This window comes from Nyctereutes procyonoides, unplaced genomic scaffold, assembly GCF_905146905.1.
Source record: "Nyctereutes procyonoides isolate TBG_1078 unplaced genomic scaffold, NYPRO_anot_genome, whole genome shotgun sequence".
Taxonomy (NCBI): domain Eukaryota; kingdom Metazoa; phylum Chordata; class Mammalia; order Carnivora; family Canidae; genus Nyctereutes; species Nyctereutes procyonoides.
Window position 1 is genome coordinate 81,090,544 of NW_026575125.1, and position 15,319 is coordinate 81,105,862.

General features: G+C 41.7%; 1 protein-coding gene and 1 pseudogene across 1 annotated transcript; one reads left to right on the top strand and one right to left on the bottom strand.

Moving 5' to 3' along the window:
- Positions 1-4,917: 4,917 nt before the first annotated feature.
- Positions 4,918-5,320, bottom strand: LOC129518545 (thioredoxin-like; annotated as a pseudogene).
- Positions 5,321-13,111: 7,791 nt separating this feature from the next.
- Positions 13,112-14,815, top strand: LOC129518287 (mitochondrial fission factor-like). The gene has a single exon (XM_055338379.1). The coding sequence runs from the start codon at positions 13,385-13,387 to the stop codon at positions 14,291-14,293; it is 909 nt and encodes a 302-aa protein (XP_055194354.1). The 5' UTR covers positions 13,112-13,384; the 3' UTR covers positions 14,294-14,815.
- The last annotated feature ends 504 nt before the right edge of the window (positions 14,816-15,319 follow it).

Consider the following 15,319-nt stretch of genomic DNA (forward strand, 5'->3'; position numbering starts at 1 on the left):
GTAGGAGACCATCAATGAAACTAAAAGGCAACCTACAGAATGGAAGAAGATATTTGCAAATGACGTATCTGATAAACTGTTAGTATCCAAAATGTATAAAATCTTATAAAACTCAACACCCAAAAAAACAAACAATCCAGTTAGGAAATGGGCAGGAAACATGAACAAATGTTTTTCCAAAGAAGACATACAGATGACCAACAGACACATGAAAAGATGCTCAATGTCACTCATCGTCAGGGAAATACAGATCAAAGCTACAATGAGATATCACCTCACACATGTCAGAATGGCTAAAATGAACAACACAGGAAACAACAGGTGTGGGGGAGGATGCAGAGAAAGGAGAACACTTTTACACTGTTCGTGGGAATGCAAACTGGTACAGCCACTCTGGGAAGCAGTATGGAAGTTCCCCAAAAAGTTAAAAATAGGGGTGCCTGGGTGGCTCAGTCAGTTAAATGTCTGCCTTTGGCTCAGGTCATGATCCCAGGGTCCTCGGATTGAGCCCTGAGTGAGGCTCCCTGCTTAGCAGCGAGTCTGCTTCTCCCTCTGCCTCTGCCACTCCCCTTACCCCATTCATTCTCACTCTTTCTCCCAAATAAATGAATAAAATCCTTTTTAAAATGTTAAAAATAGAACTACCTTACCATCCAGAAATTGCACTACTAGATATTTACCCAAAGGATACAGAAATATATCAGAGAGGGTGACAGAACATGAACAGAAATGTCTGGGAAACAAACAAGGGGTAGTGGAAGGGGAGGTGGGCAGGGGTTTGGGGTGACTGGGTGACGGGCACTGAGGGGGACACTTGACGGAATGAGCACTGGGTGTTATACTATATGTTGGCAAATCGAGCTCCAATAAAAAAATATACAAAAAAAGAAAAGAAAATGATACAAAAACACTGATTCAAAGGGATACATGCACCCTGATGTTTATAGCAGCATTATCTATATAGCCAAATTATGGAAAGATTCCTAGTGTACAATGACTGATGAATGGATTTTTATATATAACCGAATATTACTTAGCCATAAAAAGTGAAATCCTTCCATTTGCAATGATGTGGAAGGAGCTGGAAAGAATAATGCTAAGGGAAATAAGCCAGTCAGAAAAAGATAAATACCATTCCACTCATGTGGAATTTAAGAAACAAAACAAATGAACATAGCAGAGAATAAAAAGAGAAGCAAACCACGAAACAGATTCTGAACTACACAGAACAAACTAAGGGTTCCTGGAAGGGAGGTGGGGGGTACTGTGTTAAGCAGGTGTGGGTATTAAGGAGGACACTTATGATGAGCACTGGGTATTGTATGTAAGTGATGAATCACTAAATTCGACCCCCGAAACTAGTCCTGCACTGTATGTTAACTAGCTGGAATTTAAATAAAAACTTGGAGAAAATAAAAAGTTAAATATTGGAGAAAAAAATAAAATAAATGAAAGCAATGCAAATCCAGCAGATTCAGAAGAAGCCCTTTACCTCCCTCTCATCTGCCTGCTTGTACCAGGAAGAGGGCTATTCACAGACATTCCTCTTTACCTAAGAAATGTATGTACATATTAGGGCAAGATTTGCTTCCCACACATCTCCATTCACCCTCCCACTAAACATCTTTCTCCTTCTTGTATCCTCAGACCTCTACCCCTCTCCTTAGCTCACATAAGCATCGTGTTGCCTCAGTCTTTGAAATGTCCATGTCTGGGTGGATCCCCAGTACATAAGCTATTAAATTTGATTTCCACCTGTTAATCTGTCTCACATAAATTTGATTCTTAGTCCAACTAGAAAGACTTTGAAGAGTGGACTAAATTCTTCCTCCCTAACAGAGGTATGGATCAGCTTTCAGAGCACTTCAGTAGGTCCAGACCAAAAAGAGGCATAGGAGAGAGAAATATTAAAACCATTGACTCTTGGGACACCTGGATGGCCCAGTGGTTGTGTGTCTGCCTTTGGCTCAGGTCGTGATATCAGGGTCCCGGGATCGAGTCCCGCATCAGGCCCCCGTGGGGAGCCTGCTTCTCCCTCTGCCTATGTCTCTGCCCCTCTCTCTGCATCTCTTGTAAATAAATAAATAAAATCTTAAAAAAAATAAAACTATTGACTCTTCCTTGCTGAGAAGGTTCACTCAGCCAAAAATAAAGACTAGAAAGTCTTCAGAGGATTGTCACATGATAACCAGAGAGGACAACCACACAACTAAATGCCACATAATATGAAGCAAAAAAATGAATGAACCCCCCCAAAAAAAGGCTCGAATGGTGGGAAGAACACAGTCAGGTGAATCATCTGTGGCATATGGAATTTGGGGTATAAGGTGGGGGCTAAATGCCAATGGAACATTCACAGCTTTGACAGCATGCTTGGTATTTTTAGGTTACAAGGATATTCTAGCCATGTATTGTCTCACTGTGGCCCAAGGTATCCAAGGCTTACATTGGATCAGAACCAAGGTGTTCTCATTCACTAGTGGCTGCTCTATACTGTGCCTTTTTAGAAAAATGGCAGAGGAACAGAATCATGAGGCCTCCTAGGGAACAGTCTTTGGTTCTGTCTTATTAAAAGACTGACTTCCCCTTAAATGACTCTTCTAGAATTTCTTATTGTCTCTTTAATTGAATTTGAATACTGTACTGTAGCCACGTTTTGAAATTCAGTTAAAGAGACAATGCTAAGCATGACAAACCACCCACCAAGAGGGTGAGAGCAACAGGAGAGTGATTTTATTTCAATTTTTAAAATAGCAATTCTCCCCATTCATCTTAAAACAAAACAAAACAAACAAACAAAACAAAACAACAACAACAACAAAAAACCAAGGACAGTAAGACAGGTGTTTGCAGTTTCTATTCCAGGTAAAAATGCACCATTTTTACTCACTAGATGAAGAGCAAGAATGGCTTTTAATTTTGAACAAGGATTTGATAATGAACATTCTTTCATTTTTGATTCTGCCAAGGACCTGCCAGATGACCTTTTTTTCTGAGCGGAGAATGTCTTACTCATCACTGAGCTTTCTTTTTAATATAACACTAACAAATCTCCTTCCGTTCTGGTAGTCCTTAGGCCCTTGTCCCTGTTATCAGTGACAAATTATGGGGCCTCATAATTGGTTAAATTCAGAGATGAGGGGCACCTGAGTGGCTCAGTGGTTGAGCATCTGCCTTTGGTTCATGTGTTGATCCCAGAGTCCTGGGATCGAGTCCCACTTTGGACCGCTGGAATCCTGCTTCTCCCTCTGCCTGTGTCTCTGCCTCTCTGTCTCTCATGAATAAATAAATAATAAAAATAAAAATAAAATAAATTCAGAGATGAACATACCATACAACCTATCAAGGCCTGAATTTATAGCACCACCACCACCACCACCGGCCCATCCCACCTTGCCATGGGCCTTTTTCCTCTGTTAAAACAAATTTAGTCTTTGAGCATTTTGGTTCACCTGTCTTGGTAGATAGTATGCCCCTTAAAACCACACAGGAATCCACTATGCAGTACCTTGAAGGAAAGGTGTCACATGATACTTGTAGCTTTATCAGACCAAAGTGGAAAAAATAAAGGTGATTCTGTTCACCACAGGACAGGAAGCTCCGTGGCCGGGTCGAGCCAGGAGGTGTGCTGCAAACAGGCCCCATGATCTGAACCACCCCAGCTGTGGCCCTACTGACTGCATGGACCGGCCCGGTGAGAGCAAATCAGACTTCCCTCCATTAGCTCTGTCTTGCTGAGAAGGATGTCTGTTTGCCCGATGTGCGGGAGACAATCAGTTCATGTTTTATGCCATTCAGGTGTAACTCTGTTGTTGCTTTTTTTCATAATGGAGTGGACTTGGGCCAGTACTGGCAAACTACAGTGTAGGAAATGCCAAGGAGAAGGGGCCGGTGGAACAGTCAGTTGCTTCTCTCACAAGGAGAGATCTCGGTGTGACCCTCTTACAAGGCCATTTGGCACACTTTGCTGACCCAGCTCAGTTAGGTACATTAGAGGCTCCAGGGCACCCCCAACTCGCCCTTCCCAACTCCAGATGGTTCCAGTTCTTTGAATGCCTTCCAGGTCTGCTTTTCTTATAGGAAATGAACCAGTATTTTAGGATATACTATCAGGCAACAGTAACAAGCATTGCGAATATCCCTAGAGACTGACGCAGTGATCCAGCTGAGGCTAGACCTTTGACTGACTTATTTATGGCTGTTTATGATTATGATGTTGACTAGACCCTTTATCTAGAACTTAGCCATGAGAGTCACATTTATATCTCAAGAGTGAACCAATGCAGCCTTGAGAGCCAGTCTTCATGCCCCTTGACTCACTGGCATGGATTCTGTCAGCCTCTGGGCAAAAGAAAACATGAAGACCCAGCTACCCCAATTATTACAAGATAATAGAATCTGACTCATTCCTTCGAAGAATGAGTTGTGGGGGATATTTATTTATACCCATTGAGGCATCTTCCAAAACATTAAGCAGACACTACCACCCCAAATGGACATTGGTCCAGAATAATAATAACATTTATTGGATACTTGTAAGGGCTTGGCACAGTCAAGTGCTTTAAGCATATTCCCATCTAATCCTCATAACAACCATAGGAAGGAGGTGTTCATGTTGATTCTACCACTCATTCATTGGGAATTGGAGCCCTGTTACCAGACCCTGCAGTCTTCACCACTATACTATTTTGTGTCCCATTTTTATAGGAGATGATGAGGATTCTGTGATCCCAAGTAGACCAGATCAACACTACTTAAGAGCGTGGATTGCAGACCAGTGTTAGCCTGCAAACTGTTTATTACTGGTCTGCAATGAGAGAAGCTGGAAATTCAGAGTTGGCTTTATTTTTTTTAAAAAAACGGTAGAATTAATATTTTATTGTCACTTATAATCAGATGGTGGTTGAGCATATAGTCTTCATACTTGATATTTCCTTTTTGTAGATAAAAAAATTACAAGTTTTCAACAGCCATGGGCTGGTTATGTTTTCAGAAAATGTAATTAGATTAATTCATTTATGGTGGCTTCAAGTTTTTCCTTATTAGCTCCGGAAAATTCACCCACCTTTTGTCCCTTCTTAAAAAACTGGAAGGTTGGCATGCATTTGACTTCACACTCTGAAGCAACATCCTGACAGTCATCCACGTCTACTTCAAGGAACACCACATTGGAATACTTCTCAGAGAGGGAATGAAAGAAAGGCTTGATCATTTTGCAAGGTCCACACCACGTGGCTGAGAAGTCAACTACTATAAGTTTATCCCCAGCACTGTTCAAGGCTTCCTGAAAAGCGTACTTGCTCTTGATCTACTTCACCATTTTGGCGGCTGGGGTCTGACAAGCAACGCGAGAGGGAGGAAAGTGGATGTAAAACGCCAGCCAGAGCTTAGCTTTACAGAAAAAAAACATTTATAGCAATGTAGCCGAGTATGCTTTTATGTCTGTCTCACCTAATTATTTAAAAATTGTTTTTTGTGTGTCATTGGTTTTCACTTAATATCATTTTATAGTAAGTTGTTTTTATTATAATATTTTTAAAAAGCATCAGCCTGGGGTCGCTGGAGTGGCTCAATCAGTTAAGCATCTGACTTTTGATTTCAGTTCAGGTCATGATCTCAGGGTTGTGAGATCAAGGCTGAAGTCCAGCTCCATGCTTAGCATGGAAACTGCTTAACATTCTCTCTCTCTCTCTCTCTCTCTCTCTCTCTCTCTCTCTCTCTCTCCATCTGCCCCCACCTCTCTCCCTATTTAAAATAATAATAATAATAATAATAATAATAATAATAATAATAAATTTAAAAACAAAAGCATCAACCCATGATGGTTTGGCATCTAAAAAACAGAAATAAAAACTAGTCTTTCGCTGGACTAAATAGCATAATGTTCACAATGACCACTGCAGAAAAGAAATTGGAAGATAGTGAAATTTGAACTTCTTCATGAGGTTTGTGGGAGTTTTTTTCTCTCTTTCTTATCAGCTCTCCCCACTTCTCCCTGATAAATTTACCCATTGGTCTGGTGGGTTTTAGGAGAACAATGTATAACACCACTTTTCCTCTTCCTCATTTGAAAGCAACTGAGCCCCGAGCACCAGAGTCAGAGAGAAGATCAAAGCATCGATTGCAAAACTTGACTGGGGGATGTAGCTGAGATGTGAGACCCTCAACTGTCTTTCTAATCCCTCTCCTACCCTGGAATTAGGGAGCCTCACCCACCTACCACTGGCTCAGAGGGCAAGCCCAGGCCTTCTCCCACATCTGTCCTTAGTAGATCGCAATAAATTAGCCATTGAAATGGCAGAGCAGAGCATTCTCAGTTTCTTCTCAAAAACTCATGACTCACATTAAGTTTCTCTTCACTTGGTAGGGCCCAAGGGAGGGTCAAGGAGAGAGATCATGGGTGTCCCTACAAGTATGTCGTACAGTGTACAGTTCCCTCAAGGAAATGTGAGATTAAGGGAAGGGAGTTTCCCCTAATGCATGTGATTACTCCATTCATTTCATTCCCACCTACAAATATCCTACTAAAACATACCAGATCCCATTCAATGAGCTTCCTTGTTCCCCATCACTGAATCAGCTCTCAAAAGTCTATCTCCACCAGACAAATCTGGAGAGAGTGGTAGTAATTCCTCATGCAGGCTTCCTTGCTCAGATCCCTGATAAATGACCTTCCCTTCTTATTTGCCCTCGGTGAAAAATATGTAATTGATTAAATTATTGTAAGTTAGGGACACTTGGGTGGCTCAGTGGTTGAGTATCTGCCTTTGGCTCAGGTCGCGATCCAGGGGTCCTGTGATCAAGTCCGGCATCAGGGTCCCTGCAGGGAGCCTGCTTCTCCCTCTGCATATGTCTCTGCCTTTCTCTGTGTGTCTCTCATGAATGAGATCTTTTAAAAAAATAAATTATTGTAAGTCATCAATTTTTTCAAGTTCTGATGTTGTTGACTGTAATCTTGCCATGGAATGGTGCACATCTTTATACAGCCTGCAAGGGCAGGGGATCATGCATGTGCTTACTCATTTGCTACAGCTCAGTGGAACAATAGGCATTTAATGACAGCTTTGATCTTCAGGTTGGTGAGGATGCAGACGGTGGTAAAGATGTCTCTCTGGGCTGTTTGCATTTAAGTCCTTGATCTTGGATGAGAAACCAGTTTCCCCACTTTTACTCTGGTTTTCTGGTCATACCTGATCTGAAACTTCTCTCCCAGAATATGGGTTCTCAGTCAAATACTATGCTTCTCTCTCTCTCTCTCTCTCTCTCTCTCTCTCTCTCTCTCTCTCTTTATCTCTCTCTTTAAATTTATTTTTTGTATATTTTTTATTGGAGTTCGATTTGCCAACATATAGCATAACACCCAGTGCTCATCCCGTCAAGTGCCCCCCTCAGTGCCCGTCATCCAGTCCAAATACTCTTCAACAACATGTTCACATTAGGGAAATTAGATCCCTCTCATATAATATGTGACTTGACTTTTTGAAATTACATTCTTCTATGGAGCAGTTTTGTGTTGTATTTTTTTTTTTTACAGAGTGATTCTTAATGCATTTCTATCCTGGGATACTCCAACATGGCCATCACAATTTTGATGTAGTCAGTTTTGTCTTACTTTCCTGCTATCCTTGTCACTGATACTCCCTCTAGGTGCCTAGAGCACATCCTGGGGCACTTTCCAGAGCTGCCCTCCTGACATCCTTCTCAGGCCTGCCCTCTCTGCCTACATTCTGGGCCTTTCCATCCCACTTTTTTGTTAGTCCTCTTTACCAGGTCATGTGCCTTTGGAACTCTTTTTCCAAAGAAATAACATTAACGTGGAAATGTAAATGAAGGCAGACCACTAGGGGTACATCTGGGAAGCAGAGAGGCTTTTAATTATCCTTCCGATCACAGCGTGTAGATGGCTGCCTACATGAATGGCCTGGTCTATATATTAATATAAGTACATATTACATTTTAAGAGATAAGCTATATACTTGCATATATGAATATTATGCAAACATAAGTACATGTTTGTGCAAACCCTTCATTGGGACATCAATAAAACATCTTGTTCTCCTGGTACCTCTAGTTTCTGGCAGTAAGGAAAGTGTGTCTATTTGATCTCATAAAATTAATTACTACTTTCTTTAAAAAAAAGGTGGATATAAACTTAATTAAATGATTAACTGAATCTCTGAATCTGGGTGCTATAAAATTGACCAGCCTGGACCATACTCACCACCATCTACCACTTAAACAACTTGGAAAGCCCACCTTCAAGCATCTGTTGAACTCGAAGCTGATCGGTTTTAGAGCAGACTTCTCTAAATGACCCCTCAACACAACATGGCTTCCTTCATCCTTAATTAGGTTCCTGGTCCTAAGACCAGCTTGGCACCTCAAGATATGGGGTCAGGTGTCCCCAACCCACATCTCCAGCCCTGGATGGATGTGGCCTTGTAACATTTGCTATTACTTCCTTTGTATTCTGTATATGTCTATAACTCATAGAACATAGGGAAACTTGTAATAAGCAAAAGAGACTCCTGAGTGCCTCCATTGGAAACTAGCCATTGTTTGGAGCAGATTCTTTGAGTTATGTGCATTCAATCTTTCATTTTCTTTGAGCTATTGAAAAACTCTGCAAGCTGTAGATAACTGGTAGCAATGAAAAATAGTTCTTGTTCATAGACGTGCAAATAAATTCTGTCCGGTGGCAGTTCAATTGACTTCCTTTTTCCTCCCTCCATGGAAAAAAAAGCCAGCTTGTCATCTATTTTTAAATGCAACATTTCCTTAATCCATATAAATATGTGCATTTTTTACTCCTCCTTTGGACTGGTTGTTAGCATTGACCAGTTCTTTTGTTGATAATGAGTTAAATAAAATAATTCATGAGAAACAAGGAGAGAGAGCCAGAGATATAGGCAGAGGGAGAAGCAGGCTCCCCGCAGGGAGCCTGGTGTGGGACTCGATCCCAGGACCCCAGGATCACGACCTGAGCCAAAGGCAGACACTCAACCACTGAGCCACCCAAGTGCCCTGAGTTAAATAAAATCTTTACACATATTCATTTTATATCTATAGGAGAGTCACGATTAACAGGTATAAGCTCCTTGCAGGCAGAGGCTCTGCTGTAGCTGGAGTAGCAAGTAGTTAAGTGTGTTCCACTTACTGGCTCTAGACCTTGGGCAAGTTACATACCACTGTGCATCAGGATATACCTATGTGCTGGAATATGAATGCCTTCTCTGTCTACCCTAGGGGCTTGCCACAAGGACAAAATGAGTCTATAGGTGGAAAAGATTTGTAGAAACTAGAAAGTGTTAGAGGTTGAGTCTTTACCTTTTTCCCTTTCTGCCAGAGTAAATGTCCACACTTTAAATATTTTTTTAAAATTTTTATTTATTTATGATAGTCACACACAGACAGAGAGAGAGGCAGAGACACAGGCAGAGGGAGAAGCAGGCTCCATGCAACGGGAGCCCAACGTGGGATTCGATTCCGGGTCTCCAGGATCGCGCCCTGGGCCAAAGGCAGGGGCTAAACCGCTGCGCCACCGAGGGATCCCAAATGTCCACATTTTAAGACTCAATGGCGCAGCCCAGGTGGCTCAGTGGTTTAGTGCCGCCTTCAGCCCGGGGCAATCCTGGGGACCCGGAGTCAAGTCCCATGCCAGGCTACCTGCATGTAGCCTGCTTCTCCTTCTGCCTGTGTCTCTGCCTCCTCTCTTTCTGTGTCTCTCATGAATAAGTAAATAAAATCTTAAAAAAAAAAGACTCAGAATGATTCTGGGGCACCTGGGTGGCTCAGTCAGTTAAGCGTCTGCCTCTTGCTCAGATCCTAGGATCAAGCCCTGCTTTGGGCTCCCTGCTCAGCGGGGAGCCTGCTTCTCCTTCTCCCCCACCCCCAGCTCATACTCTCTTGCCATCTCTCCCTCTCAAATAAATAATATCTTTTTTTTAAAAAGACTCAGCATGATTCCTACTTCTACCATATGAAGGCTTCTTTGCCTGCTTTAGCCACTCTGTTAGCTTTCTCTAAATTCATAATGTAGTTATATGAGCACTATTATATCAATCATTATTTATTCCCCCTCTATGATTTCATGTGTGTTAATTTCATCGCCTTAGATACATTGCCAGTTTCTTTAGGGCCAGGGCAGTGTCCAATGTCTTCAACTTGCTTTGCATTCCCTCTTGCATCTAACAGTGTTAGGTCCCTGATAGGATAGATTCTTTGGTTGAAATGGAATATCATTTTGATGTAGACATAGTACCTACTTGCAAATGGTATGCACTCAAGTGGAGATTATGATGAGGTTGAAGATGATTAGTATAATCACCATCAGTCTAAAATTTGTACGGTAGAAAAGATGATTCAGGAATATTCTGTTTTCAAAAAAGAAGGCAGAATGAGAAGAATAGTGAATTTCAATTGAACTGCATTATTGCAAACCTTTTACATAATAACCCACTTGAGACTTACAACAACCCTACTAGATTGGTACTGTTATTATCTCTTATTTTACAAATGAGGAAATTAAGACAAAGAGAGATTAAATAACTTGCCCCAAGTCAACCCAGCTGGCGAGTGAAGACTGGCTCCAGAGTCTGGGCTATTCACTATCCTAAGAAGAAAATTGAAATACGAAAGAGTTTTCTGGGGGAGTGAGTTTCACATTATTTTTATATGATGGCCTTTTTGATGGTCAAAACAAAGAATTACAACAAGAAGGCAAAAAAAGTAAGGAGTATAGAAGGATGTTAGCAAGGAAGAGAGAACAGTAATGATAATTGTCAGGACACCTTGAGAATATGTGAACTTGGGTGGGCAAGTCATTGGACTTCTTAGTAAGGTTATTGTGGATATCACATGAGATAATTTATATCAAGTACATAGAGCAGTGAGTGCCTAGCACTTTGGAAGCCCTCAATAAATGGTTTTGTTACTAGTTTTTAATTAATATTATCTATTATTATTATTAACCACAGTAGATAGAAGAAGCTTATCTTATTATTGTCAGGTCTGGCATCTTACCCTACTTGTAAGTTAACGAATCAACTTTGTATAGGTTCATGGATGCTGGCAAAAGACATGAGACTACAGATTGAGGGATAAAAGAGTTTTACTCAGGTTGCCTGGGTGGCTCATCTGCCTTTGGCTCAGGTCATGATCCTGGAGTATAGAGATCGAACCACACATCAGGCTACTTGCACATCAGGCTCTGTGGAGAGCCTGCTTCTCCCTTTCCATCTGCCCCTCCCCCTCGCACGTGCTCTCTCTCACTCTCACTCCCAAACAAATGAATAAAATATTTTAAAAAAGAGTTTTATTCACAGCACAGAAAACAATGTGAGCATCTGCATATTTGCATTGGTTCCCTTTGCCCTCAATCCCCACAGGGATGACATGTGGAAGCCCAGTTAGATGCTGAGAACTCGGTTGGATTGCATCCTTGTTGAGGAACATTGAGCTTTGGGAATTCATAGCTTTTTTTAAAGGATTTTTAAGATTTATTTAATTATTTGAAAGAGAGGGCAGGGGGAGAAGCAGAGAGAGAGAAAGAGAATCTCCAGCAGACTCCCTGCTGAGTGCAGAATCTGAGGAGGGGCTCAGTCCCAGGACCCTAAGATCATGACCTAAGCCAAAATCAAGAGTTGGATGCTCAACTGACTAAGCCACCCAGGGACCCCAATTCATAGCTTTTATAGTAAGCAGTAAGCATCTTGCTCTTTGTCCAAGAAGAGATGTTGCCTCATCGCTCAGGGGTGGGTACTGGAAACACAACTTTGAGAAACAGTCCAGGTAAAGAGTGGTCAGGGCTTTGCAGTATTGGCCTATCCAGTGAGAGCATGCAGGGAACACTCAACAACCATGGCAGTTGCTTCTTGCAACAATCATCATCATCATTACCATCATCTGCTTCATTATCATCATTAATTGCTATTATGAATCAGGGTGAGGGAAGATGACTTCTTATTTATTCCCCGTTTATATCAGCATATGTTTCATATCAGACCTTCTCACTCAGGATGCTGAATCTGGTCTTTTGAGAGATCAAACAATGACTCAAATAAAAAAAAAATTCTGTCCTTCTCTTAGCACTTTCAATTTCCTTTCCATGACTGCATACTTAGGCTCCTCTCTCATGAATAAATAAATATAATCTTAAACAACAACAACAACAACAAACCTCTCTTGTTGCATTTATATTCTGAAAATATCAACTACATAAAAGAGAAGGAAAGACCTACGGTTGATAATTAGCTGAATTGTAATGGTTCAGAGAAAAAAAAAAACAACATAGTGCTTTTAAGATCCAAGGAAATCTTTATTTTTTAAGTTTTTATTTTATTTTTATTTTTAAAGATTTTATTTATTCATGAGAGTCACATAAAGAGAGGCAGAGGAAGAAGCAGGCTCCTCACAGGGAGCCCAATATGGGACTCGACCCCGGACCCTGGGATCACGCCCTGAGCCGAAAGCAGATACTCAACCACTGAGCCACATAGGCGTCCCTAATTTTTTTTTTTTATCTTAAGTAGGCTCTGTGCCCAGCCAGTGTGGAGCCCAACATGGGGCTTTAACTCATAACCCTGGGATCTACACCTGAGCTGAGATCAAGATCTGGTTGCTTAACTGACTGAGCCATCCAGGAGCCCCACCACCACCACCTCCCACCCAAGGGAACGTATTTTAAAAAGTGGACATCCATAGCATTCAGGTTTGCTTCCTAGACTTCTTCAAATTTCAGAACTGGGCATTTCCAAACGGGACAACTGGTAGGGTTACTTGGGTAGTTCCTGCCTATTGGAATAAATTGATAGAGTTGGTCTCCTGGTTCTCCTACCCATCATTTTGGGTTAAAAAGAAAAACAGTTTGGTTTTCCTTTAATATCCAGATTGAGCCTGTTGTAAGCAGAGGCCAACCCCATTCAAAAGGAAATATGTTACTAATGCTGGTTGCCAGGGGCTGGGGGGAGGCAGAAAAAGGCGAGTTGCTATTTAATAAGTATATAGTTGCAGTTTTGCAACATGAAAAAGTTCTGAAGATCCATTGCATAACACTGTGAATATACTTAACACTACTAAATCGTACACTTAAAAATGGTTAAGATGGGCTCCGGCCGGTGCTTTCCCCGGGCGCCTCCGTGCGCTCGGCCAACGGCCTCCGGAAGCGCCCACCCGAACGCCCTGGGAGCCGGCGGGCGGCGGCGGTGGTCGGGGACCCTCCAGCGGGCCCAGCGGGACAAAAGTGGCTCTAAATCCAGCACAGGCACATTGAAGCGAGTTAAAGGATTTAATATGAAGCCCAGAAGCAGATAGTGCCAAATAGCCCGCAGTAGCTGGTACACATTTAGTGAGTGGGGCAGCATTTCCTTCTCCCACTGCTGCTGAGATGGCGGAAATTAGTCGAATTCAGTATGAAATGGAATACACCGAAGGTATTAGTCAGCAGATGAGGGTCCCGGAGAAATTAAAGGTAGCACCACCAAATGCTGACCTGGAACAAGGATTCCAAAAAGGAGTTCCAAATGCTAGTGTCATTATGCAGGTGCCAGAGAGGATTGTTGTAGCAGGAAATAATGAAGACATTCCATTTTCAAGACCTGCAGATCTTGACCTTATTCAGTCAACTCCCTTTAAACCTCTGGCACTAAAAACACCACCTCGTGTACTTACATTAAGTGAAAGACCACTAGATTTTCTGGATTTAGAAAGACCTCCTCCAACCCCTCAAAATGAAGAAATCCGTGCAGTTGGCAGGCTAAAAAGAGAGCGCTCTATGAGTGAAAATGCTGTTCGCCAAAACGGACAGCTGGTCAGAGCTGACTCCATTGTGACACCGTTGCCACAACAGGTTCGGGTCTGTCCTCCCCAAACGTTACCTGAAGATGGAGCTAATCTTTCCTCTGCTCGAGGCATTTTGTCGCTTATCCAGTCTTCCACTCTTAGGGCTTACCAGCAGATCTTGGATGTGCTGGATGAAAATCGCAGTGTGAGAAGACAAAATGAAATACGTTGTGAAAGACCTGTGTTGCGTGGTGGGTCTGCTGCCACCACTTCTAATCCTCATCATGACAACGTCAGGCATGGCATTTCGCATATAGATACAACAATTGAAGGAACTTCAGACTACATGACTGTTGTAGATGCAGCTTCATTAAGACGACAGATAATCAGACTAAATAGACGTCTACAGCTTCTAGAAGAGGAGAACAAAGAGCGTGCTAAAAGAGAAATGGTCATGTATTCAATTACTGTAGCATTCTGGCTGCTTAATAGCTGGCTCTGGTTTCGCCGCTAGAGGTAACCTCAGCTCTCAAAAATATTGTCTCAACAGCTGGAAATATAAAGAATTTGCAAACGTCTTTGTTTCTGTCTTTGCACTGTATGCCGTTTTATAGTCCATGCCCTGAACATGTATTTCTTCCAGAAAGGAGGGGGGAGGACTGATAACTCTCACTCAGCTGTAGTCACTTTTAAGCAGTTCTGCAGTAACAAACACCTACTTAAAATTCTCCCTTTGCATGTTTTGTAAATAGGCTCTAGTTTGTTTTTTCATTGCCTCATCAGCCCGCACAATTAATTCTCTGAATGGGAGGGAGAGTGCTTAGCAAATGGATTCAGAAAAGTATCTGTAGAAGAAAAATAATACTTTATTTTGTCCTGTTTCTCAAGCACTGTTAGATCGAACAGTTTTGTTAATAGACACTTTTGCATCCACGTTTCAACATTAACACTTCTGAAGTCATGGTCTGGTGTCAGATTTGATAAAGTCGAGGCACTTCATGTCTTACAATCACCTTCATTAAAATAATTCCTAAGATTTCCAGCAGTTTATCTAATATGTGTGTAAAATGTGCGTTCTTATTTTTATTTTAGTTTTGCAGATGGTTTTCTATAAAGTATGTTTTTACTAAGTCCCTGTGTGAATGATTTAAAAAAACTACAGAATAAGGTACAAATGTAGTGTATTTAATAAACTGTCAACAACAACAAAAAAATGGTTAAGATGGTAAATTTTGTCATGGGTCCTCTTACCACTGTTAAAAATAAAAGTAATTAATTAAAAAATACATAGACTTGGGGCGCCTGGGTGGCTCAGTCTGTTGAGCATCTGATTCTTGATTTCAGCTCAAGTCATGATCTCAGGGTCCTAAGATTGAGCCCCACATGGGGCTCTGAGCTCAGCAGAGTCGGCTTGAGATTCTCTCTTTCCCTCTCCCTCTGCCCCTCCTCCATTCACATGTGTTCTCTCTCTCCCCCCCAAATAAATAAATAAATCTTAAAAAAATACATAGTCTAATGTGAATGATTAGGAGCCCCAAAG

Excerpts from the sequence above, each read along its gene's own strand:
- LOC129518287 (XM_055338379.1), top strand. The coding sequence starts at position 13,385 with ATGGCGGAAATTAGTCGAATTCAGTATGAAATGGAATACACCGAAGGT.